The sequence below is a fragment of the Simochromis diagramma genome, unplaced genomic scaffold (assembly GCF_900408965.1).
Source record: "Simochromis diagramma unplaced genomic scaffold, fSimDia1.1 OVJJ01000371.1, whole genome shotgun sequence".
Lineage (NCBI taxonomy): Eukaryota > Metazoa > Chordata > Actinopteri > Cichliformes > Cichlidae > Simochromis > Simochromis diagramma.
In genome coordinates this window covers 1,970,246-1,996,555 of record NW_024386920.1, presented here as the reverse complement: position 1 = coordinate 1,996,555, position 26,310 = coordinate 1,970,246, and the positions used below count along the sequence as shown (strand labels likewise).

Genomic DNA, 26,310 nt, shown 5'->3' with positions numbered 1-26,310 from the left:
GCGAGTGCGACGTTTGTGACAACAGCTGTGTGCAGATCAACAATAGATCATATATCAGTGTGGGAGAGAGTATGAGCATGCAGCATTTAAAGCGTGGAAGTACTGACCTTACTTTGAGTTTGATTCCATAAAAAGTGACAAAAACATTAGCGTCCGTTGTCCGTGGGAAGACAACTTCTTTTTACAGCGAAAAAACCCCCCTAAACTTCCAAGCAAGCACCGAGTGCGCTACGATGTAATGGGAAATTCACAGAGAAACTCGCGGATTCTTCCACTGACCGCTGCGGCACACCTGCACCAGGATAAACCTCCGTCTGCCCTACTCCTGCTTTACAGGTGAAAATAGAGCAACAGGACTGCTAGTCTTTGATTTTATTTATTTTCTGCTGTGTTTTACTTGCATCTATTTGAAAGACTGAGTGTAAACACAAAAAAAATTATTTTATGTGCTGGAATGTGCAGAAAATAAGTTTAAATATTACACAAATTTCTTCCAGTCAGAGAATGTTGCATATAATTAAATTTTTGCTTGATGCATAAAGTTAAAAGATTAAAACTGATAAAACAAGTTTTAAAAAGAGACTTTTCCATTTGATTACATTTTGTATGATGGATTATGTAGAAAAAGTAGAATTGGGCTGAAAGATCTATCGCTTTATCACCTATTCAGGTTGTAAATCATGTTTTTAAAAAGTAACTAAGTAATTAATTACTTTTGAAAATAAGTAATCAGTAAAGTAACGGGATTACTTTTTTGGGGAAGTAATCAGTAATTAGTTACTGATTACTTTTTTCAAGTAACTTGACCAACACTGTTTACAACACAGGCAACCTGAAGTCCCACATATATGCCTGCTTAACAGCTGTTGGACTTGTGCACTATACCCAAGAGGAGCTGCCTCAGTAGTATTGGACACAGGAGATACGAAGCCATGAATCTGAAAGTGTCTGCACAGAACAGCAAGTAGAGGAGGTTTGATCCAAATATTGATAGCATCGATACCAACGGTGGTGTTGGTATCGGATTGATAAAACCAGAATAGGATCGATACTTATCCTCTAAGTTGAGCAAGTAGCCCACTGAATTGCGTTGATTTTTTTTTTCATTCTTGGCAAATTAATATATATACCTCAAACTATGGAAAATGTCAGAACCGTTTTGTGTTGACTGTCTATTTTCTTTATAGCCTGTAGCACATTTAAAAAACAGAAGTTAACCCAGACAGACTAATTTACATTCCAGGTCTCCAATAAACCCAGGCTCAAAATACATGAAAAGCTGAAAGATGTGTTTTGATGTGTAAACTAATTATTGGAAAAGTGAAAATCACAGTGAGTTAGTAGTCACTGGAAATTGCAAATTGATGATGATTCAGCTCATAAGTCATGACACACTGCTCTCATCTGCCTTTAAAAGTTAAACGTATCAATATCGGTAATTGGTATCGGTATACTTGCCTCGCATCATACCAAAATTTGCAGTATGGCACAGCACTAACAGCTAACTGAAAGTCTGAATCGGTGCCAGAAGCAAGCTGGACCTTTAAGACAGGAAATACACCCAAAACATTAGTGCAGTCTGATTTTGCATTAAAAACTTGGAGCCACAGCCTAAATAAGATGTGGAAGCCAAGTGATGTGCATAATAATGTAAAGCTTCCAGAATTACCCCGTAAAAAGACTGATTCCAGTCTCTCGTCCTTCCTTAAAATAATGACCAATCATTCATCAAGTATCTTTCATGTGCCGCATTATCAGCTATAAGAAATCTGTTTTCTAGCTTAACGAGACTGCTTTTGTGCTGCATAATTTGAAAGTGTGTGGATTTATTTTCTCTTTATTTTTTGTTTTAGTGTGGATTTTCCACAGAACCATGCCTTCTCCCGCTCCCAACATCACGTTACGAGAGAACGGGAGAGAGAGGCGGGAGGGAGAGCGAGAGAGGGTGCTGTTTACATTGTGAGCAGACCTCAGATTTACAGTCATCCAGCTGCACCGCGGAGACAACAGCTGCCTCTATTTAAAGGACAGTTTTTCCGTTTTGTTGTCACTTGCCAATTTAGGCTTTACGCACAGTCATGATTTTGACGCACAGGTGAACTTACCTCACCTCAACGCACCCCGATCAGAACTCAAAAAAGGAGAAAAGAAAAGTGTCCAGTTCACACTCTCCTCCTCCTCGTTTTTCCATTTTTAATTGCTCGAAGTGGAGCAGGTCGTCAGAGTCATGTCCAGGAAGAAGACAGCGAAAGGCAAAGGCAGCTCCAAGAGCCCCAAGGCATCTCCGAGCAGCGGGAGGACGGGGAAAGGTTTGACCGCAGCTGCTGCTCCGTCCTCCGGGCTGGTCTATCCCAGCAGACCATCCATCAGCAACAGCGGAGAGTTTTATGACATCGCCTTCAAGGTGAGCACAAGCTTAGCGTAGGGTATTCGTCTTATAGAGACTTTACCTGAGAAGTGAAGCGAATTAGCATCAGCCAATTTTAAAAAGTCCCTCTTTAAAGGAAAAAAGTGTCTTATGTTCTTAGTTAAAAGTGTGCTTGTGTCCAGTAGAATGCATGACTCTACAGACAAATCACAGTGAATGTCTGCAGACATGAATCTAAAGATGATTAAAGATGATTAATTTGCCCTGAAAAGCAGGCTTTTTCTTAAAATAGTGGGCTTTCTACTTTGTTTCTACTTTTGTAGTTTTCAGGCATGGCTGTGTATGGAAGTTAGTTTCGGCCAAGAAATATAATTTCCTATTGTGTTCATTTTTATTTCAGAATTTTCTTTTAGTTTAGTTTCTCTGAGTTATCATCTCATCTCGTTTGACTGCTGGATAGTAGCTCTATATACATCATACACCTTGTCATCTATGTTTCAACAGGCTTCTTAAGCCACTCAAGGTGCTTTAAAGCAGAAAAACATACGTAACATATGCAAAAACTGTGTGCTGTGTGGTTATGCAAGAAAACAAATGTTGTTTTCAGTGTCGTGTTTTTGACAGTTTTTCCTTCTGTGCTTGAGATTTCCTCATGTTTACCTTCCAAACTGCTCGCACATGCATGAAATGCTGCTTAGTGCATCCGGTGTCTCCTTTCAAGCGCTGAACTTTAGAAACATTAAGTGTTGCTGCACACATGTTGTCCGGTGCAATAACATGGAAGAGCTGATGATGATGGAGAGAGGTTTCTATTATTAATGAGATAAATTAACTGCAGTGAAGGAGAGCAGCGGCGCTTTTTGTTTAACAGGAGTGGAGCTGACAGAATAAGTGCTACTGCCATCTCATGGTAAAGCTCAGGTTTGATATGTCCTGATAGCTGTGTCAGGAGGCAGATGCCATCAGGGATGAAGGACTGTTTTAGTTTCCCTTACAAAAAATGTAACCCCCCCCCCCCCCCCAAAAAAAAAACACCATCTTGGTGTTTTGAAACCAGATGTGAGGAGTGAAAAGGTGGATGTGATTGACTGGTGCTCATAGGAGGTGATTGTCAGTCACATGATACGGCATACTTTGCTTTAATGTCGTTCATGGACACTTATGGGCACACAAATTGACAAAACTAACATTAAGTTTCACTTGTTATAAGTAGAAACAAGCAGATGAGCTTATAAGCTTATCAGGAAACTCTTTACTGACGTCAGGAAACTCTTTTGCCATACACACTTCCGTGCACCCAGATGTTTTTTTGCAGGGTGTCGCCCACTGCTGGCTGTTAAAAAAATGCAGCTTTTGCATCCCTTCCTCCTTCCCTTTTCGCAAGCTACATCTACGCTGTGTGTGTGTGTGTGTGTGTAGCCCACTTTATGTGTCTAAAAGAATATTTTTGAGTTATAGCTTATAAATGAAAGACATTTTTTCATCATTTAAAAATCTAAATATCTTTTCTGTTTTTCTATACTATATGCAATTCTAAATACACGGTTGTGCAAAAGTCTTGAGCCACTCGTCATTTGTTTATATTTTGGTAGGAAAATGGGAAATAGGTGCAGTAGTTTATTGAAATGTGCAAACTTAACACTTAAATAAATAAATGTAAATAAATGTAAGCCTGAAAGTCAATATTTCCATGACTGTTAGTGTTCCATTGTGTTTTTCTACTTTTAGTGTATTGACAGTGTACTTGGCATTACTGCTATGCTGAAAAATGAAGCATTTTCCAATTAGTAGGTCTTGCATGGTGGATCAGTATCAGACAGTACTTTTATCTGCATTTGTAATTCCATCAGTTTTGACAAGATTTCCAACACCACTGGCTGAGCCTCCATCATGTTTTAGTGGCTGTAGAGACTCACTTTTTTACCTCTCCTCTGACCTCCTCCATGCACTTTGATGACTTATTTTGTCAAACTGTCCTCAGAATGCATGGGGATGGTCAGAGGAGATCCTTCCATCTCTCTATAAGACTTACTGTAACCGATTTTCAGTCCAATTTTGTGTGTAATTTCACATAACCCAGCCTTTTCTTCCTGTTTCCCAGATACTGTTCAGCTACTGTAGGGTTTTAGGTGTTTTGGTTCTTCTTTTGTCCTCCACCCATTCAGCCAAGATATACTAAGATACACTTTCAGTTCTTTGGCAATCCTCTTGTTGGAATCAATTATGTGTTTTTTTGACAATTGGTTCTTTGCTTAATTATGTCTGTTATGTGTACACATAACACTGGTTCATCCCTTGAGTTAGGTACCTTTTTATGCATGAATGATTCATAGGTATATGTCAAGTGGCTTAACTTAAAAAAATATTAATCATATGGTATAAGACTGGAGTGAAGGTGAGTGAAAAAACAGCAAATGTCTAAAGAAAAGCTTGAAAAGCCATCAGAAAACTAGAGAACTATTACTAAAAACCTATTTTGCAAATCACAAGAACGTCTGGAGTCTTGGAAGCAAGTACTACGTGTGACAATCTGGAAGAGCCAGATCTGGATACTCACAAACATTTAATGTTTTTTACTTTTGTCAAAGCTCTAGATCTCCATCGCAAAATTTGACTTGGTGGTTTTTACATACTTTAGCTAACCGAAAGACAAAAAAAGACAAACTGCAATGATTCATAAATATGTATCTTGATGCTATACTTGTCGTTAAACCCCTTGAATTAGTCTGTAGTACAATCATATCTTGACTGTTTGAAGTAAATCTCTCTGTACCTCTGTCTTGGCTCTCGACTTGGCTGAGGAATAATCAATAATGACACAGCATTGACACAGAACATACATAATTGAAAGTATGAAATGGAGATGAAAAAGACTAATGATATTCTACATTGGGCATATGCAAATCTAAATTCTCATTATGTGGGTGGCAGCTGGTATTAATAATGCACCCTGATTAGCAACTGTTCCCATGGTAGACTGACCAAAATCACAGCTCCACTTTGACTTTATGTGGTACTCCCACTTGTAACAGTTCAGTGTACCAAATGTCACCTCTGAACACGACAAATCAAACTTAAATGAACACCAATATCAGAGTAGACCACTGAATTAGAGAAAAAATTTATATATATTTATATATAATGTGATATGTAAAACATAATAAAATAAGCAGTTTTATGTCCATTGGTCTGTACATGCCGCTTTTTCCCAGTGTAGTGTATTTGTTTATGTATTTTTTTATATACCTTAAACATCTTCACACACACGCACACACACGCGCGCAAGGTTTAAAATTTTATGAACCAATACATTGTCACCTTCTGTCTCAGGTGATGCTCGTGGGGGACTCAGGCGTGGGAAAGACTTGTCTGCTGGTTCGCTTCAAAGATGGAGCCTTTCTGGCTGGGAGCTTCATCTCCACCGTGGGCATTGATTTCAGGGTAAGCATTAGCATATAGGCTACATTGTGTCTGCCTGTTGACGTCATTGCTTCTTCAGCCAAATGTACGCTTTGTCAAGTTACTGAGAAATTTTAAATTCTATCCTTATAGTCCCTATGTGAATATCATAAGCTGTGGCTGATGCTTCCATCCAAAGGAAATCTCTTCCCACTATTTTTCAAACTTAGTCTGTCTCTGAGAATTGTAGCTGTTTGCAGTGTGAGTTGTGCCAGAGATTTTTTTTTATGGAGGACATATGGTTCCGAATCTTTGGGACATTTTTGAAATGCTAGAGATGTTCGCTGCCTCCAAAAAGTCGATCAGCAGTCGAAACAGGAAACATATTAGTGGAATTGTTTTGCACTAACACATGTACGGTAAAGGTTTACAGCTGTATCAGAAGTATAAAATATGCATGAAGCCTCCAAGTCTGAAAAGCCAATGCCCAAGTACCTTAAACCTGAATTTTTTTTAAGAGCCACCAGGAGGTGCTATCTGTGGTTGCTAAACAGCAGCTGTGGCTATTTTGAATAAATTAACATAATAATAATAAGTTAAAAATTTGACAGAACAATATACTTGGGGCAAGCAGCTGACATTTTCTTTAACATGAATCATCTTAAGTGTCAACATTTGGGAAATAGCTAATGTAGCCAAAGGCAAATAGCCTAGCAGCTAGCAATCTATTTGCAGCCAAGTGACAACAGTGTATTATAATGCGAGGAGAAACAGCAGGTCTACGTTGTAATTTTAGTTTGTTTGAACAGATAAATATTTAAAATCAAGTCAATGTGAAAATGTTGAAAATTCAGGGTACTGTAAACGGTGTGGGTGTCGGGGATACTACAGAAATGTCTTAAAAATCCTGAAATGAATGTTCTGCCCACAACCACCACAAAAGCCAGGCTAGCATAGCAATTGCTCATAACAGGACCTCCTAAAGTTGTGTGTAGCTGTGTAGCATATTGGGTTTTTTGAGGGGTTTTTTGTGTGGTATTGTGACATTCCTAAATAATATATTTATAAATAAAATATCATAACACAGATGTGGTGAGCTAGAGTTTATCATGATCCATAGAATGGAGATTCTTAGACCTATGTTTACTAGATTTTTCCTTTATACAAGCACTACTGAGATTTTACATTGAATATTAATAAAGAGGGAGGCTTACACAAAGCATGATAACAATGAGAAAGGCTACATTTCCTCATAATGTTAATTAAAGTTATTAAAGTTTTCAATATCTGGCAAATAATATTTTGACAGCTTTAACACCAAGTTTACACTTGGTGTTAAAGTCTTTATTAAATCTTTATCAAATATAAATATTTAAATATTTAATAAAGATTTTCTGTCAAAAATTGTAGGTTTAAATCAGGACTGGGACTATTTTGCAGTGCCAGAGAGGAAACTTTATAGCTGCTTTCACACTTTCAGTAGTGCTCTCCTTGACGATTGAACCGGCCTTCATGTGCAAAATCAGTACCTCTTAAATTCTTCGCTTGGGAAGTGCACTGATTTTCAAGGACAGCAGCAGCAAGTGGGAGAGATTGAGAGCATATTATTGTCTGACTGCGAGTGAGTAGCAGCCGCTAGAAAAAAGGGTTCAGCTATAATGACTAGCCTTTAAAAGTTTAAACCCTCTCTGTCCCCTAGGCGACACAATCCATTTAAACTGAATGGAACAAGATGAAAAAGTTTTAGTTAAACTAAGTTAATTTATTGATGGGTTATTTGCCCAATTTTTGCCCGTCGTGCCCTGGGGGAAATTACATAGGAGGCTTACATATAAAAAAGGAAAGAAAGAAAAAATGGTCACACTTGAAGTGCCACAACTTGGGACTAGAAACAGTTATAGTAGAGGGTGTTTAATGGTAGAAAGTAGGAAAGCAGTGTTAATGCAGCATACCAGGGTATCTTTTGTTGTATATTCTTGGATACCACACAGGGGAAGCATTCTGTGTTGTAATTTTAGAGAACCATGCTGCTTATTGAGCATTTAACATATCAGTTGCTGTTTTACCAAGCCAGGGTCTCATGATACATATAAAAGAAGTAAAGGTATGATGTCGCAAGCAAAGGCTGCAAACTGTGAACTGTGCTGAACACAACATTAGACAGCACAACGCTGTTTCAGACTCAAGAAAAACAGAACAGCAAAAGAGGTAAAAATAGATAAAAGTGCTTTGTCTCCAGTCATTGGCCACAAAGACTGTGTAACAGAAAAAAGTGGTCATTATTACTTTGCAAGCAGACTATAGAGCTAAAAAAAAACCCTAAACTTTTACAGATTCTGGATCAAAAAACTCCTGTTATCCCAACCGAGCTTTGGCTGTTAGCGTGCTCTGTGTGTTTGTCCCCTCATTATCACTTCTATGACACGAAACCATCTTTCCTGGCAATTACAGTACAGGGGACAGTGTGAGCTGATTATTATGAAAAATACTATTTGTTATTTCAAAGATTCATATTTAAGAGTTTATATATATACTTTACCTAAGTCTTTTTAGCATTTATAGAGATCCAGATGGATCTCATTAGCATTTATTTACTCATATACTGTAGGCAAAACAAGAACCATGAGCCTGGAACATAGACAACATAACAGTAGCCAGTGTGATGTCACTTGTTTTGGACTATATTTTGAAGCTTCAACATTTTTCTTGGGCTTTTTTGGAGCCAGAAGTGAAAACATTTATGCTAAGTTGATGTGTTAAGGGATCAGTTAATGCTAACTAGCTTGGCTAGCAAGCTAATAAAACACTAGTATCTCGTTCATAAACCAAACATCTTGTGCGGTCTGTACCATGTAGCAAGCTTTAGCATCAGTCAGATTATCAATCTAAATGGTTTTAGAGCAGGTAAAAGGCGCACGCATACAGAATAGGTCCAATATAATGAGTCCAGTTAGCAGAGGTGAGGCATAGCAGGCCTAGCCTCCACTGTCTGTATCGTAAATCTGTTAATCAAAGTGAAGTCCAGTATCCAGGTGGATGAGTTCACCCAACTCAGAGTTGTTCTGAAGGGGGAAGTATCCTGTGAAGCTAAATGCAATTCATACGATGGGCTTTGAAAGTCTACGGGTATTTAATCACTTTTAGAGCCAGCTTCAAGTGGTACTTAGACGTGATGTAGTTTTTGGTACTTGTGCTTAAGACCTTTACACACTGAGCGTGATTCTGATGCAGATGCAGTTTTGTCAGGTAACATAGATGGCCTGTATTTGTATAGCACTTTACTAGTCCCTAAGGACCCCAAAGCGCTTTACACAACCAGTCATCCACCCGTTCACACACACATTCACACACTATAGACACAACAATAACATTGAAAAATTCATCCTAAAAAACACATGGAAAAGTCAACTTCAAGCAAAGACGAGCTGGACCTGATGGAAGAAATGGAGATTTTGAGTTCATCCAGTTCTTACAAGAAGGCAGCAGGACAGCAAATTTCATGATATGATCTGAGCATTCAAGCTGTATCACAATAACTCATACACGTTGGTGGCCAGCCATTAAGGGGCAAACTGATTATCGGTTTCTAGCCCAACAGCACTTTGGCATACGGAGGGGATCAAACACCCACACCTCCTTTTAGTGTACAATCACCTGATATGAGTCAGATTTCTCCCCTGACACAACAGAAAGAACCACACTTTCAAAAAAAAATAAAAAATTAGAGCGATTTCTTTAACCTTTTTAAAATGCCTGTTTTACTTTTTGACAAAGGTGATAACTAAAAACCTTGCTCTAATGTTCAAGGTCTATAACTCACAAGCACTCCCACACATGCTGACATTACCGTTTACTCCTCATTAGTGCGTCTGCTCAGACGCTCATCTCTTCAGTCTCTGCCTCTGTATATATGTTTTTGAAGTCTTGAGCACTTTGTGACAGATTTCAGTTATTATTAGGAGCCTGAATATCTGGGCTAGACACTGAAAGAAGCACTCCTTTGACGGTCTTTTGAAATGCGCTCGTTTCGTCAGGCTACTTATATGGGATCATACGCTCGTTAGACCTTAAAATAATCCATGTGTGATTAACACTTTAGTGTGACTGCTTTTGTAAATGTACGGTTTTATCATCAGGATGAACGTTTTAAACAGCAGAACCTACATTAAGTCTCTCTTTAGTAAGAAAATTTACTTTAAATTGATCAGAAACGTGGTCTGATTCCCTGTATGTTAGCTAGCCCTAGCTAAAAATGACCTTCGGAAGGTGTGTGTTGCTTCTCATTGAGTGTGTTGCTTCTTCTAAGAATATATCTACCTACATTAGTAGAGTTCATTTCCCTTTCAAAAGAAAATTGCAGGCACTTGCCATTAACATTTTGTCTTTACTTAACCCCTCTGCTGTAGATAATGTTATCAGCTTGCGCTGAACAGTAAATGATGGGCGCCGGAGCTTATCTGCAAGGACGCCTGGGTAATTTGGGTGTCTTTGTTCTCATAACTTCCCTGGTACCAGAGGGTAGTATCCTTAGAGCTCAGTGAAAATCTTTAATTGGCACTGTCAGTGATATTTGAGGATAAGTAATTAATATTTAGCAGCTTGCAGCCGACACAGTGCCGCACAGGTCACCTCGACTCTCACCCCACGCTTAATTAAAATGAATATTTTAAGTTAAATTGCTCATACTGGTAAGTTACTTGGGTGAGTTTTTAAAGATCTGTTAGATGTGAGGCAATAACAGATTTTATGAGCAGGTTAACAAAAACTTATCTCCTGTTTTTTTTTTTTTAAATTTGTTGAAGTGTAAATATGATGTCAGAGTTGCCAGTAGTGCAGCCTGTGTGTTCATGCACCCATTAGGGCAGAAGCACTGAAACTGAAGTGCTGTAAATGTGCTGTCGTAAAGTTTAAAATGTGATATATTCCAGCACTGAGTGCGGCTGTGAGTGTTAGAAACCGGCACTATCGGCTCTGTCAGGAATGTGCAGCAATGTGACCTTTTTACATTTAAGATAATGAGGAATATGTCTCAGCACTGAGCAGGGGAAAAAAGTTTTTGGTACTTCTGCCTGCTTTTTTCTCTCCATCTATTTATATTTCACTTGACAGGAAGAAGTGATGAGTCAGAAATCAAACTTCAAACGCTGCTCGACCTCTCTCCTGTTCTATTTTTATTTGTTGTCTTTTCCTGGGAGAGGTTTGTTAGAATTTCTGACGAGATTTACCTGTTCCATGGTGGAGGAATGGCAGATCGTATTCCCGTTTCTCTTCCCTGCTGTCGATGATACATGTGTGTGTGTGTGTGTGTGTGTCTGCATTTAATTATTTGTGTTTTCTCTTATTACCATAATGTGGTTTTCTGTCCCTTTCTCCACCCATTCACACAGCTTTAAATGCTGCACAGCACCAGGCTGGCTAATCATTAAACACAATGCTGCACAGTTCACATCGACACATGTGGTTTGTGTGTGTTTGTTGCTCCTTCCAGGCCACACACACACACACACACACACACACTAACAGTCAGAGCATGAAACGCTGTTGACCACCTCACTGTATTTTCTTTTTGAACTAACTGCCATGTGACATGTTTTGCTTATGTCATTGTATGTGGGAATACAAATGTCTAGACAGGAGGGACAGCTGATCCAGAATCAGTTGCAAGGCTCTTATCTTAAAGACTCGTAGTCCTGTGTCACTCAGATGGAGCACTGCTCTCAGACTTTTAAGATTATGCTTCAAACTTTCCTTTTCTTTTTTTTTTAAAGGCATATCTTTAACCCTATCTTAGTTATTTTGCAATAGGCCTAGACTACTGGGGGCTTCCCATGATGCACTGGTTCTTCTTAACTCACCTTTTTTCACTCTCTTTGTGCTTATACACCACTCTACATATAATCATCTTGCTCTCTACCTGTTTGTTTTTTGTCCCGTCTCCTTTCCCTCAACCCCAATCAGTCGAGGCAGACGGCCGCCCCTCCCTGAGCCTGCGTCTGCTGGCTGCTTCTTCCTGTTAAAAGGTTTTTTTTCCTGCCCACTGTCGCCAACTGCTTACTCGTAGGATGCCGTGTGATTGTTGGGGTTTTCTCTGTGTTATTGTTCGATCTTTACCTTTCAATATTAAGTGCCTTGAGGTGACTGGTGGTGTAAAGCAGCGGTCCCCAACCTTTTTGGCACCACGGACCGTTTTATGTCCAACAATATTTTCACGGACTGGCCTGTAAGGTGCCACGGATAGATACAACAAAAAAAAAAAACAGTACTGGTACCTAAAAAAAGAAGATTTATTCAAAACACACGGGAAAAAGAGTTAATGATAAAAACGATAAAAAAAAAAAAAATGCTAAAAACCCCGAAAACTATAAATTTCACACCCGAGCCTCTACTCTCGTGGCCCGGTACCAAACGACTCACATAGCGGTACCGGTCCGTGGCCCGGGGGTTGGGGACTGCTGGTATAAAGTGCTGATGTAACTAAATCGAGTGTTAATCTAACTCACAGTTGGTGCCATATTGCAACCCACCACTACCCTTGTCCCTCCTTTCATCCTCTATCTGACTAAATAAGTGCTATATCTGTAGTCACTGATGCGTGTTCCATGGTGTGCTGGTGTCTTGCATGGTAGAGCAGCGAGGTGTACTCGCCCCAATTTATGCACTCCACGTATTCACATGGAAGAGCAGGGAGGTCCCAGAACAAAGCTATGCTGCAAAATATAAATGAATGCAGATGGAAATAACAATCATCCTTTGACTATTATGGTCTTGACTGAGCTTCAGAGTTTGACTTTTGCATAATCATCACGTCTTAAATATCTGAACTTTACATTTTAAAATATTTCTCTGTAAGCTGATGGGCTGGATTTGATGAAAATTGCTTTGTCACTTTTTGGCACAAAATCAGAAGAGATCACAGATCCTTTCAGTGCACACGGAGCTCAGGATTTTAACATGTATGTTGATGCCCAAAGGTGGAAGAACTGAAAACACACAGGAGAAATAATAGCCACAGTGTTTATCCCCCTTGGTAATGACTAACTAGAAAATAAATTACTGTGTAAGATGGAAGCAATAAGGGTGCAGCAAATACTGAAAGTGGCTTTTGAGAAGTCTCAGACCTGCAAGTCAGACTCTATTCTGCACATTCTAAACATGATTGCATGCTCCAGAAATGTACCTCTTCTCTGGTAAATTACTCACTGAAAGAGAAGTCACTTCCTATTGTGTTTTACTTTGTGAGCTCCAAGGTTAGATTTGGAGAAAAAAAGCTGCAGGACTGATTTATGGTGCAGAACTGGAACACACTGTTTCTCTTCTAGGGCAAATTAAACTAGCTCCTTAGAAATGTGTCGTGATCGATACAAAATCACATCAAAATCCGTTATCCTCTTGACCAAAGACAGAGAGAAGTCGTACTTTGCATCAGAGAAAACACCTCAGTTAATTTTTTTTCACGTTTCGGCTAAATTCGTCACCTAAAATGTTTTTAAGGGAGGAAAAGTGAGGCATTAAAATCCATCTATTTTGGAGACTTATAGCTTTCTGGGCCACATGTTTTGATCTGGACCCATGTTGAAGTTCACTTGGTAGAACATCTTTGGGATTGGGATTGGACACCAGTTAATGTGGATCATCAAAGTAAAAATATCATGTCACTTATATTTAAAATAACAGTGTCCCCAAACTGCTCTTTGGAAAGGTTTTCTTAAAGAAATTTGACAGAGTTCAGGTTGTATGCTTTTATTTGTTGACTGTATTAAAATTAGCTTGTTCATTCTGATCAAACTCCCAGGGCTAAAATTTGATGAGGTTGCTGGTGGTGGAAGATGAAGAGGGGAAGAAAACACTTCAGCAGCAGTATATGCCTGACTGAATGACTGGATTTGACTGGATTTGTGAATGGATGCTACTGTATGGGCTCGTCAAACTGCAGGCGGAGCAAAAATATGTGGCACTGAAGTCAGCCTGTACTCTGCATTTTACTACGTGGCTAAAAAAGCAATCTCGGTTTGTTTAAATCACAAATGTGAATGAAAGTGCTCAAACAAACAAAAGCTTACATCCTATGAATCTGTGGCGAAGGCAGATGGTGGATTTTTGAGAAGAACTAACACAAAATTGTTTACTCTTTAGTAAAGACGAAGCTCTTGATAGGCAGCTCTGGTAATAATCAGAAAATGTCACATTTCTTCATAACATTCCCGCTAAACTTTTTCGGAAAATGCTGAAGATCAAAAAGGTCACAGTTTCAGCAGCGTTCAAGAGTTCTTGTGACGTTTGAGAGGCGCTGTTTTTATCTTCATCATAGCTTTCAGGATGGGTTGTCTGCTAGTTTCAGGAGATTCTCAGCAAATGTTGTTAAGCCTAAATTGTTGCCGTGAATATTAAGCTTGTGAGATTAAGCCTGCTTTACAAGGCTGGGGAGCAACAGTGTTCATGGAAAATGTGTTAATTTTAGACACTGGCAGTAGTACTGCAGTGAGATAGAAGCTCCTGGCTGTGATCTCAGTAATTCAATATTTCAGTGATCTCAGTTCTTACTAATCAGTATTAGTATTTTTGTCCCTTTCCACAAGTAACTCTGTGTATGTGTATACTTTCTGTACACACATATCTATAGGGTGTTACTATACATAGCACTCCCTGAGCCAGACGTCCATCGAGCCTGGGAGGCTTTTTTGGGGGCGGCTAATCTTAACGGTACCAGTGAACACTGGGAAACTCAACAGATTTCACAGTCGTACGTTTTAATAAACATGTGATATTTCTGCTTCATTTTCTGCTTCGTAATTTCCCGCTGACCGCGCTGGACAATGTTGGTTGTCATGGTAACAATGCACAGGTACACCAAAGGCAATTTTCGTTGCAAAAAGCTAGAAGGCAGTCTTCAATATGCATGAAGCAGCAAAGACATCCACAAATTAGGACACACGCTTCTGTCATTTGCTTGGTGTCGTTTTATTGTTTTCTTTCAAGTTGTAGAATGAATCACAGACTTGATCCTTGCAGCCTACCAGTGTATCTATATTACATGTGGTGGGATTTGCCAGTGACCTGATGCACCCAGGATATGCATTATTTATGCTGACGTAAAGGCACTTATAATTTTCAGTTGCGTAACACTGTGTAAGCTGTGGGCTCAGCTGTGGACAGTGAGATGGCTCTGTGAGACAGCGTGGCTGCTATAAAGTGGAGCCTGTATGTATGTGTCCTTTGCAGACTGTAGCTCCTCTTTTTTGCTTTTCAAGCATATAATAAGTAATTATTAATAAAGATGATTAATTTTAAGAAACCAACACAACCAACTACAAACAAACACAAAACCAACAGAGGTAAAAAAGCCCCCCCCCCCCCCCTCCTTAATTGGAGAAAGGGAAAATGAAATATTATCTAACTATAGTATCTTAAAACATGTTAATAAATATCTATTCATTTTTATAAATTGTGTTTTTCTGGATAAAACCAAGCAGAACTTTCTTTTGAATGAGTTTTCGCATCACCTTTTCACTGAACCATCTTTCTGCACTGTCGAAGGCAGTGTTCCTTTAGCCCTCATAACCACCATTTGTAATTATTAACAACAATTTAACACAAACTAACAGATAAAACTGTGCACTGCAAACTAGTCTGCATTCAAAGGCATAACAGGAAGCCATGCGTATGAGGTGTAGGGTATGGTAGATTTAAAATCCACAGGTAAAATTAGACTTTAGTAGCACATTAGAATATTTTCACTTTGGTGTGTTTTGGCTAACTTTAAAATCAAACCAAAAATCAAATCAAATTACTTTTATTGTCACATCACATGCAGGTACACTGGTACAGTACATGCGAGTGAAATTCTTGTGTGCGAGCTTCACAAGCAACAGAGGTGTGCAAAAATACAATAACATAAGAACAAGCAAATATAAGAATGGGTAAATCTGAGAGTTATATGAATCAATATATGTACAATATAAAAGTGTATGCGCATTACTGAATGTGTATAGTAAATATGTATATCTGCGTGTGTGTGTGTGTGTGTGTGTGTGTGTATGTATATATATATACATATTTTAAAAATTAAATAGAATAGACAATAAAATAAAATACAGAGAGTTTGGCAGTTGGAAATGCGCAAAACAAGTGGCATTTATATACAGTATAGAGTGCATAATGTTGAAGTTCTGGTAAGTGAAGGTGAGGTGTCTATGAAGTGTTCAGCAGTCTGATGGCCTGATGGAAGAAGCTGTCTCTCAGTCTGCTGGTTCGGGACTGGATGCTGCAGAACCTCCTTCCTGATGGAAGTAGTCTGAACAGTTTATGGCTGGGGTGACTGGAGTCCTTGATGATCCGCTTTCCTCAGGCACCGCTTCCTGTAGATGTCCTGGAGGGAGGGAAGCTCACCTCCAATTATTCGTTCAGAGCACTGCACTACTCTCTGGAGAGCTTTGCAGTTGTAAGCGGTGCTGTTGCCGTACCAGGTGGTGATGCATCCAGGGAGGATGCTCTCAATGGCACAGCGATAGAAGGCCCTGAGGATGCGGGGGCTCAAGCCGAATCTTTTTAGTCTCCTGAGAAAGAAGAGCCGCTGCTGCGCCTTCTTGACTGTTTTGTTTATGTGTGCTGACCACGTAAGATCCTCAACCAGATGTACACCAAGGAACCGGAAGCTGCTCCCCCTCTCCACAGCAGAGAGAGGGAGCAGCTTCTCCTAAAGTTTATTTCATGACTTTAGGAGAAATCATGAAATAAAAAGAACTACACTAAGGTGATTTGTACTGCTTTCAAATGTAAAAATGGATCAAAATTGACCTAAGCTGTGTGTAAGGGTTAAAAAATGGAAAGGTACAAATTTGGAGGTTCAGATAGTTGCTGATGGAGCGAATCATTTCACCGTCATCGGGTAAAACCATTAAAAATGAGCAGATACGGATGATGGTGTTGGTTAAATTGTAATGGTTACAATTTCTTTTCCAGCTTCTTTCTTGGTTAGCATAGTGGCTTGATTTCACTTTGTCTGAACAACACATGTGCTACAGACACATGATAAACATTGAAAATTGCTGTCACCAAAAAGGTTGTCATTCGTAGCCATGAACACAGAAAAAGAAGCTTTTTTGTGACTATTTCATGTTTTAGTAGGCTTTACAGCTGCATATGGCATTAATCAGCTGTACCCATTTTATTTTTAGCACTTAAAGCTTTTGAATATTATTTATTTAAGTTTTGTGTTCGAATTATGTACTTAGTACATGTGATGCATTATAGCTCTTAAGGCTATGGCACCAGGCTGTGGGGTGGAAAGTGAAAAGCACAATCATAACATAATCAGAATCATAGCACACCTATGATATCAAAACGTGTCATCATGTGACTCGAAGCATTGATCCACAGTTATCGCCCGCATTGCAATGATCATTGTCAGAAATCTCCTTTCAGTCTGCAGCACATGGTCTCCTCCTCTCCTGCAGTATCTGCTGAAAATAAGCCATATGTAGATGCACTTCAGTATTCATGAATAAGCAAAATGATGAAACACACTCATGCTAATAAGCTGCCACAGGATAACAACATCAGGAACAGTACAAAGCCACATTTTCTCCACTCTTGCATAACCTCAATCATTCCTGCTGTTTTTTTCTTTATTTAAATTCTTTCTGTAGGTTTTCATTTACATTTATGTGGCAGTGTTTTTTTTTTAAACCTTGGTAAATAATAAGCTGTAGTGTGAGAATATTTATGTTATTATTACTAGTAAATTGACAAAGGGGACCTGGACACCTTGGGGACAGATATACAATAAAATGAGATGCTTACAGAATCAAATGTATTGGTCTGCTTGTACCTCTTTATTTATTTATTTGCTTTTGCATCAGACAACTCTTCATGTGCTTGTTGAGTTCCCAGGAGACCGTTGTTATGGACCAGTAACCGTGACAACGATGCAATGCGATGAATATGTTGGCACTGCTTCCACCAGATTCAGCTCGTTCGGCTGGCAGATGGCTTTCAGGCTCTTTTTGAGCTTCAGGTTTATCCGAGGTCCTTCTCTGGTGACGGGGGCATGTTGATGTTGTCGCTGTTGATGTTGCAGCCGCTACAACCATAATCTCCATGTGGTGACAAATATACAGATGGGGGCATTAGCATAGTATTCCATCAGGACAGGTTTGCTCAAAAGAAAAACCTCACTTCCCATTCTGACAGTTGACTAATCTCAGACTGGAAGCATTCCAATTCAATCACAGTGCTGCAGTGAAGGCTGCCGAACATTGGAGCAAGTCTGGGTTCAAGTGTCAATCTGTGTGGCACAGGACTGCCCATAGAGAACTGATTTCTTACACTGGAAGCAAATTATTATCTGCACACATCATGATGGAATTGTTAGCAATTTCAGAGCCACAAGGGACCTATCCTTAGTATTACTGGGAGGTTATATTTTACAACTAAACACAAGTTAAACAAGGTGACTTTGAATCACATGACAAATTTTTAAACAATGTGAGTTTTTTCTTTTTAATAAAACAAAAGTTAGCGAGTAGATTACATTTCCAAAATACTGCCAATGGCCCTGTAATATCAAAAAATGTAAATGACCAAAAACCCTTTGAGGCAGCATGGAAATGAATCACATCCTGATATTCAGCGAGGACATGTTTTATTAGGGATGTAATGATTCTCTACATCTACCTTTTGGCTCTTTACTCAGGGGAATGACTGATCACGTGGTCGTAATTGGATCACAAACAGTAAATGAAGTATAATATTCAAATTTACTCTTTATGGGATCTTCTTTTTCTTTTTTTTATAGAAATGAAAGCTTTCATCAGTCCAGCTTCTACCAGGAATTAACAATAATCATTACCAAAGACATTTCTCTGGCTATATTTACACACAGACACACATGCTGTTTCCACCAACACAAAATCTGCTCTTAATTTAAAACGGTTAAACAGACCGCTCAGCTAAGCTGTGCGTTTTACCACAAAGCTTGCAGTCAAGGTTTGAGCCATGGCTAGAGACTGTGGAAATCCCTTCTGTGTTTCAGACGCATTACAGCCTTTTATTGCCGTGTAACAGTGGCAGCTTTATCATAGTAAATAGGTTTTCCTGTCACTTACCATACCACTTTTTTTTTTAAAGAAAGGACTTTTAAAAACAACAACAGAGCTGACCACACAATAACACCAAACCAAACACAAAAGAGTTGTAGAAGAATTAAAAATGCCACATGGGGATAATCACAGATGACCAATCATGGACCTTTACAATGATTGTATGACTAGCTAAAGTTGCCTCTTGATGCTTTCATGCAAACATGGAGTGTAATGGAGCAGATTTGTAATCAGTTGTAATTTCAGTTGTAAATGATTATTATTGATTATGATTATTTTGCTCTGTTTTTGTCCAAATGATCTCATATCTCCTGCTCCACCTGACTGAAATAAAGGTTTCTCTTTGTGAAAACCTAAAGCCGCTCATCGATCGTCCCAGGCACAGTGCAGCGGGAGAGAACTCATTATTTACAAAGGAATACGGCTAACCTGCAGTTTGATTTAAGGGACTTTCTCAAGCCTGTCGGTCTTCTTGCTGGAGGCCCGGGAAAACCAGAATACTGCTCCAACAATTGTGGCATATTTGATGAGGTATGGTACTCCCATCTGTCCCTCAGTGCAGTCTGACAGGGCCAGATTGAGGCAATGTGCACAGTGCACGGTTGTAAGGCCAGGAAATGAGTTCTAGTGTCTCTGCTTTTTGTCTCACTTAAGCTTCTCGGCATGATCACTCTGACACTCTCATACCTCACACCAGCTCATACCGAAGGATAAGGAAAAGAGACTCACCAGCTGCCACTCGGGATCTGTCACTCACGAAGGAGCTCTTTGCTTTTTTTAATCAAACGCTTTCCACTTTGTCAGGTCTCCAGAAAACTATGTCATCTTCATCTATATTCAGTGAGTAGCCTCATCAACGCTAATCCCCACTCTGGGAATTTTAACCGCTCTGCCACCAGCTGGTCATCCAGAACCTTGAATAATTGGCGATGAAACAGACTTCGGGCAGAAAAGCTATTTTGTTGTCCTGCTTGACAGTAAATATGTAAAGATGTCCCATGTACAGTGATTTAATTGAATGGCTGCAGGATTTACTTTGAAACTGTGACAATAAGCACAGTTCAGTCAGTTGCAGTAAGCAAATAAAGAGTTCACAGCTGCTGTGGTGAGGCCACTTTGACTTGAGACATTGATTCATTATTCTCAAGCCTTTGAGAGTCCACTGCAGCTTTCCTCCTAAAGACATACAAGATTACTTCGAAAGCAGCTGCTTTATATTTATTTTTCTCAACTTTTATAAGGCAAGGTATTTGCAAAAGTGTGTTCTTCTCTGAGGTGTTTTTGCTCTTCTTCTGCTGACTGTCATCCAACTCATATGCATCTGGTAGTTTGTGCTCAGCTCTCATAATCCAGCAGCTTTTTACAGCGTTTAGGCACAATGCTTTTGGCATAGGTAACATATCATGCCCTCCTCATTATATCTAAGCCAGGTACATTTTTTCAGACCTCGTGGGTCATAACTGACTCTGTGTCTGGGACTATTTTTAATAATATAAAGTTAAAATTATGTAAACATAAGCTTTGTATTAATACACACTTAATGACTTGGCAACTTAACTCTCTTGCTCCCAGGCCAACTCTGATCCACTCCTTCATGTTAGAACCTGATAAATTTAAAGCACCTGATCAGTAACACGACTGCCTGTAATAAAAACATCTGCAGAATTTCTCAGCATCACGAGCAACACCACCAACTTCCATCTACATCGATAATTTTCAGTGGTTTATGTTCTGTTTATAATGTTGTTTTTCCTTTGGCAGTGCGACGGCACTGTACCGCTATGTTGGTTTACCAATGAAATGCTGTCGTAGATGCAAACGACAGGCACTGACTAAGCACAACCACAGACTGTGTGTTAAAAATGCAGTTGGTGGAAGCCCAGTTGTGAAGCTTGAAGCTGAGTGTTTTGTGCATTTTGATATTTTGAGACTCTACGCCACAAACTAGTTGTTGAACTGACTGGGAGGCCATTTTCCTGTAGACTTCTATGATATCTAACTTCTTGGTGAAGCTAAGCACGTGGGCCTGAAAAATTAAGCTAACATGAAAGAGCCAAAAATTGCACTTACTCTAGGTGCCACTTGAGGATGCCTCTGAAAGCAGATCAGTCATCACAGACTTTTAAAGGTAAGCCTGGTTAAAAAAAACGTTTTTGTCTCTATGATTAGTCTCTCCCTCCATCCAGCTGAACTGTTTTGTTATTTTGGAGCATTTTTAAATGTAACTATCTGACAACTATTATGGCCCATCCGAGATGTTTGCCTCTCAGTACACTGACAGCACACAGTTTATGTTTGCAACCTGCTAACGAAGCATGCTACTGTTAGCTGATATACTTCTAACACAGTAGTCACCAAAATACTAACGTCACACTTACCATGTCCGTCTTTTGAAGCGATCTGTGTTTGAACTCAATCAAATGGACCTCTTCTGGCAATTAGAAAGAATGCAGATTTAAAGCACTTGTGTTCTGGCTTTAATTTTGAGACCTTGAAGTTATGTCCAAATTTCTTTTAATTTGTTTATTTTTTGTTTCCAATAAATGTTTGCCGCCTTTGGGAAAATGTTAAGTAGAGTTAGGGGAGTTGGGATCAACAAGTTTAACATTATATTGCTCTTATAAAAAATTAATAAATACAACAATTATACGTATTTTATAGATTTTTTTAATAAAATATATACACTTATAACTTTTTTAACAATAAATAAATTATATTTTATGGCAAAATGATATTTATAATATCTCTACTTAGTTGAGCACTTGAAGCACTCTATTACAAGTCTCATTCACCAAATCACACTCTCATAGCATAATCATACTGAAGGAGGCGGACTGGAGGAGTCGGAGATAGAGCTGCCGACCTTCCAGCCGATAGACGCAATGTTTCATTTGCTCGCTGGCTTAGTGGAGGGGCAGCTTCAAAGAGCCTTTAGTTCTTCTGATCATGAAGTCAGAGGAACCACTGGACACTTTGTGTACAAACTTATAAATTAAGATTTTTGGGGGGAATGCTTTAACCTTCAAAACTTTATGTTTTTAGAACCATTTCTTACTTAAAAAGCACTTAAACATATTTTAAAACTACATCCTCTTCCTCACATACAAGGTCTTGAAAAATCAGGTCTATCTTAAAGACCTTATAGTACTGTATCATTAGAGCACTTTGCTCTCAGACTGTGAGCTTACATGAAAGTAAAATGGGAGGGAGAGCCTTCAGTTTTCATGGCCCCGCCCCTCCCTGAGCCTGATTCTGTTGGAGCTTTCTTCCTGTTAAAAGGGAGTTTTTCTTTCCCACTGTCACCAAAGTGCTTGCTCATACGTGGTCATATGATTGTTGGAATTTTCCCTGTTGTATTATTGTAGGGTCTACCTTACAGTACAAAGCACCTTGAGGTGACTGTTCCTGTGATTTTGTGCCATATAAATAAAATTGAACTGAACTGAATACATTCATTCATTTTTATATATATTCATTTTTAAAATGAAACTAATTATTTATTGATATTTAATTTGTATTAAAATAAATTTCCAATATGGAAAAATTAAACGCTGTTTTAATTTTGCTAAAATGCTGATTAGTGCAATTTCTAAAAACAAAGATGATCATAGTTTTAATTTTATTCCGCAAAAACATCCACCACACAGCTTTCTGACTCTTGTACAGCTCTATTAAAACATCACATTTCTGTAAGTTGCCACAGAAATTAAAAAGAAAGAAAGAAAGAAAGAAAGAAATTATCCTTCCTTCCATAAACAAAACTGCCCGCTTCAATTAAACAGACTCACAGAATTGTACTGAGGAGTTTGGCTGCGAGGCTGGAGGCACTCATAATTGCTGAAGCGCTGAAACACACTGCTCATTCAATTTTCCCCATCCTCCTATTCTCTGCCACTTCAGGGATCCAAACTGGCAACTTTGATGCCCCTGCGAGTCTTTGTTTTTATTGGCTTTGCACAGCCTTGGCGCATGGATGTTCAAACGTGTTTTTATAAATAAATCTGAGAATAACTTTGCGAGGCCTAAGGCTGACCCTCGGGTTATTATTGTCACTGGTGGGAATGAGATTTATAATTAGAATTTTTTTTCTTATATTGTAAGGAGGTGGGAGTGGAAAATAAATCATAACAGTGGCGTTGCCATTTAATAAAAGCACTGAGTGGAATAGGATTACCTGGCACTTTCTGCGCTCTGAGATGACAGAGTGATTCTGAGTGAGGAATTGGTTTTGCTTGTGTGTGTGTGTGTGTGTGTGTGTGTGTTAGTGAATGAGTGCTAGGCGGCTAGACTCAAATTGCTAACGAGCTCCATTTCAAACTCTGAGGAAAAATGTGTGTGTAATTTGTCATGAGAAGTAACAACACAGCTGTATTCACTTCTGTTCCCTCCATATGGATATTTATCTCATCTGAAGGCATCGCTACATGTCCACAGAGCACAATTTCACACTGCACTGCTTTCATTGGGTTTACACAGACACTACTCTTGCGGCTTATTTATGAAAACGGATACCAAGGCACTTAGAGACGAATGGCATTCAGTCAAATTAAATTTTTTTTGCATTGTTACGGAGATTAGCACACCTCAGAGTAACATAATTACATGCAAGTTCAATTTTTAAAAAATCAAGTGGTGTAAAAACTGCCAAAATCATCCCTCGGGGTGAGCGGTTTTAGTGCTGTTATCTTGGTGTGTTAAAACATGATGTGACAGGCGAGTGGTTCATCTAATTCTAAAACCAGAAACAGTTTGGTATTAACTAGGTGTTAGCCAATGAGCATATCCTGGATAATCCTCCTATCTCTAATCATAATTGCAATTTATACTTTTAATTTATCCTATATTTGTGGACAGAAACTTTGCATTGCCTTGAGGCAACTTTTGTTGTAATTTGACACTATATAAATAAAATTAAATTGAACTGAAAACTAGCGACTGAGGCCATAAATTCTTTAGGAGGGTCTAACATGGTCACAAATGGGCGTCATCCCGTAGATTTCTACAGAACTTTAAGTCTTTTTTTAGTCGCCCCCTGCTGGCAAATAAAATAATGCAGGTTTAAGACACTTCGATGTGCCTTCAGTTTTCACTTTTAGTGAGTTAAATGTACAATGGGGTACTAGGGCAACTTTAAGAAAGAAAAATGTTATTAATCATTTTAAGAACAATGTTGAAATTTCAAGATTAAGGTTGAAATTGTAGTTTGAGCAAAGCTTTGGTGCAGAAAGCTGTTTCTGGTCAAAAGGAAAAAACACAAACTTGGAAGAGTTGGCTGGCTTTGTACAAAATGAAATGGGTGCCAATGATGTTGATGGTTACGCCCTTGCGCAACACAGAGGATACATGATGTTGATACATGATCACAAAACACTTGAAGAGACAGCTGATCAGGTTGTTTCACTCACTCATCTAGACAGGGCAGTTTTTCAGAGGGTAGCAGCCATGGCAGTTTGCATTGAAAGAACTGTAATCCCCACATTTCCACTTTTTTCTTGAAATTTCAACTTTATTCTCAAAATGATCAAATAATACATTTTTTTAAAAAATTAATGTGGTAGTCAGTTTTTAGAAGGTTGAAACAACTTCTGAGGCAGCTGCTCATGTAAACTCTGTCCCAAGTGTTAACTGAGCTGTTACGTTGTATTCCATTTTAAACATTTTGCGTGTTACATCAGTATTCTTACCTGGTATTATTGTATTTTTAACAATAAATAAATTATATTTTATGGCAAAATGATATATATAATATAGCGCCTCTCTACTTAGTTGAGCACTTGAAGCACTCTATTACAAGTCTCATTCACCAAATCACACTCTCATAGCATAATCATACTGAAGGAGGCGGACTGGAGGAGTCGGAGATAGAGCTGCCGACCTTCCAGCCGATAGACGGCCTGCTGTACACAGCTACCCCTGCAAAAATAAAACTACTGTTACTCACAAATTAAGCGCAGCACAATATTCTCCTTCAGAGAAGCACTGACTAAAAATGTTCTCAGATGCACAGCGGTGGGAAATCTTGTCAGTATCTCTAGAAAGTCCTCAAAGTTGAAAGAAGACCCTACTGGCCACGAGAGAGAGATCATCTTAGAAATTCATCCCAGTGCAGGAATAACTACGAGAGTCACGCAACGTTTCATTTGCTCGCTGGCTTAGTGGAGCGGCAGCTTCAAAGAGCCTTTAGTTCTTCTGATCATGAAGTCAGAGGAACCACTTTGTGTACAAACTCATAAATGAAGATTTTTGGGGGGAATGCTTTAACCTTCAAAACTTTATGTTTTTAGAACCATTTCTTACCTAAAAAGCATTTAAAAAGCTGGAATCTGCATTTTCATACATATTCATAGACTCTCGAAGCAAAATTTCTGGTTTTAAACTTGAGAAAAGCGAGTAAGCAGTATCATCAGATAGCAAAGTCCTATTGAAGTGCTTTTTTGCAGCTGGTGGTATTTGTAAAAACTCACATCCACTGAATAACAACACATAAAATATACCGTGGTTGGATTTAGAGTTACTGCTATGGGATGTTAAATAAAACCAGTGTATAATAACACATATTTAAATGTGATGAGTGAAGGTGAAGTGTCATTTTTTTTTCATGTCTGCTCTTTTCATGTCATAGCTCAGCAGCCTCATATTAAATTCTTATTAACGTGTTGGAAGGGGAAGACTGTACCCAGGTGATCAATTAATGTTTCTGCAAGACGTCTTCTCTGGAAATATTACAGCCACAGCTCCGCCTGTGTGTCCCATCTGCAGTGAATCAACCCTAATCCCATATGGTGACGTTTACAAATCATTGCTGTGCTGAAAGACGGCACCGGGGTTGTATTTCTTTTTTAAACGTAAAGGTGATTCTCAAGTTCCCGCGCCACACCATAAACAATCGCACAACAGCACGAGCGGTTACTGCCTCAGCGATGGTCCTCTAAACACACTTTATACATCCACATCCACGGCTATATGTTTTTGCCTTAGTATTCATACATGATGTGTATTGAGAAGCTAAAACATTAGCCAACACTGAGTTTATAGACCATTAGCAGAGAAAATAGAGTATTGGTGGAAGCTAGAAAACTCTAATTGACATCCATATCTTCAGTACATGGTGACTATTTCACAATGTAAACATATGACATTATATAAAGCTTTTTCAAGACCACTGTAGTCAAAAGAAGATTGATTCCATTCATCTGGAGTTATGTACACTACTTACAAGGCAGTTTTTCTGGGACTGCTCTCAAAATACCTTGATGGAAACTGTGAGGCAGACAGAGGACACCTCCCTGCCCCTCCATGTGCATACATGGAAACCTGAAGGGACTGGACAAAAACAAGACCTAGCTCAAAAAGTTGACTGGAGGCTAACTTATGTCCAATGACAGTGATGTTGAGGTAAGTTGATTAGGATTCCTAAACTTGTCACTAAGACACTTGACTTTAACA

At 38.9% G+C, this 26,310-nt stretch overlaps 1 protein-coding gene across 3 annotated transcripts in view; it reads left to right on the top strand.

Moving 5' to 3' along the window:
* The first annotated feature begins 1,596 nt into the window (after positions 1–1,596).
* Positions 1,597–26,310, top strand: part of LOC120736505 (ras-related protein Rab-26) — a 120,241-nt gene continuing 95,527 nt past the window's right edge. Inside the window, exons 1-2 of one of the 3 annotated variants that reach the window (XR_005696515.1) lie at positions 1,597–2,404; positions 5,699–5,809. Coding sequence is in view for 2 of the 3 variants with exons in the window: in XM_040036689.1 (XP_039892623.1) it covers positions 2,228–2,404; positions 5,699–5,809 (288 nt within the window). In the remaining variant the exon portion in view is untranslated. The remainder of the gene's footprint in view (positions 2,405–5,698; positions 5,810–26,310) is intronic. The other 2 variants (XM_040036689.1, XM_040036688.1) reach the window with 2 other exon arrangements.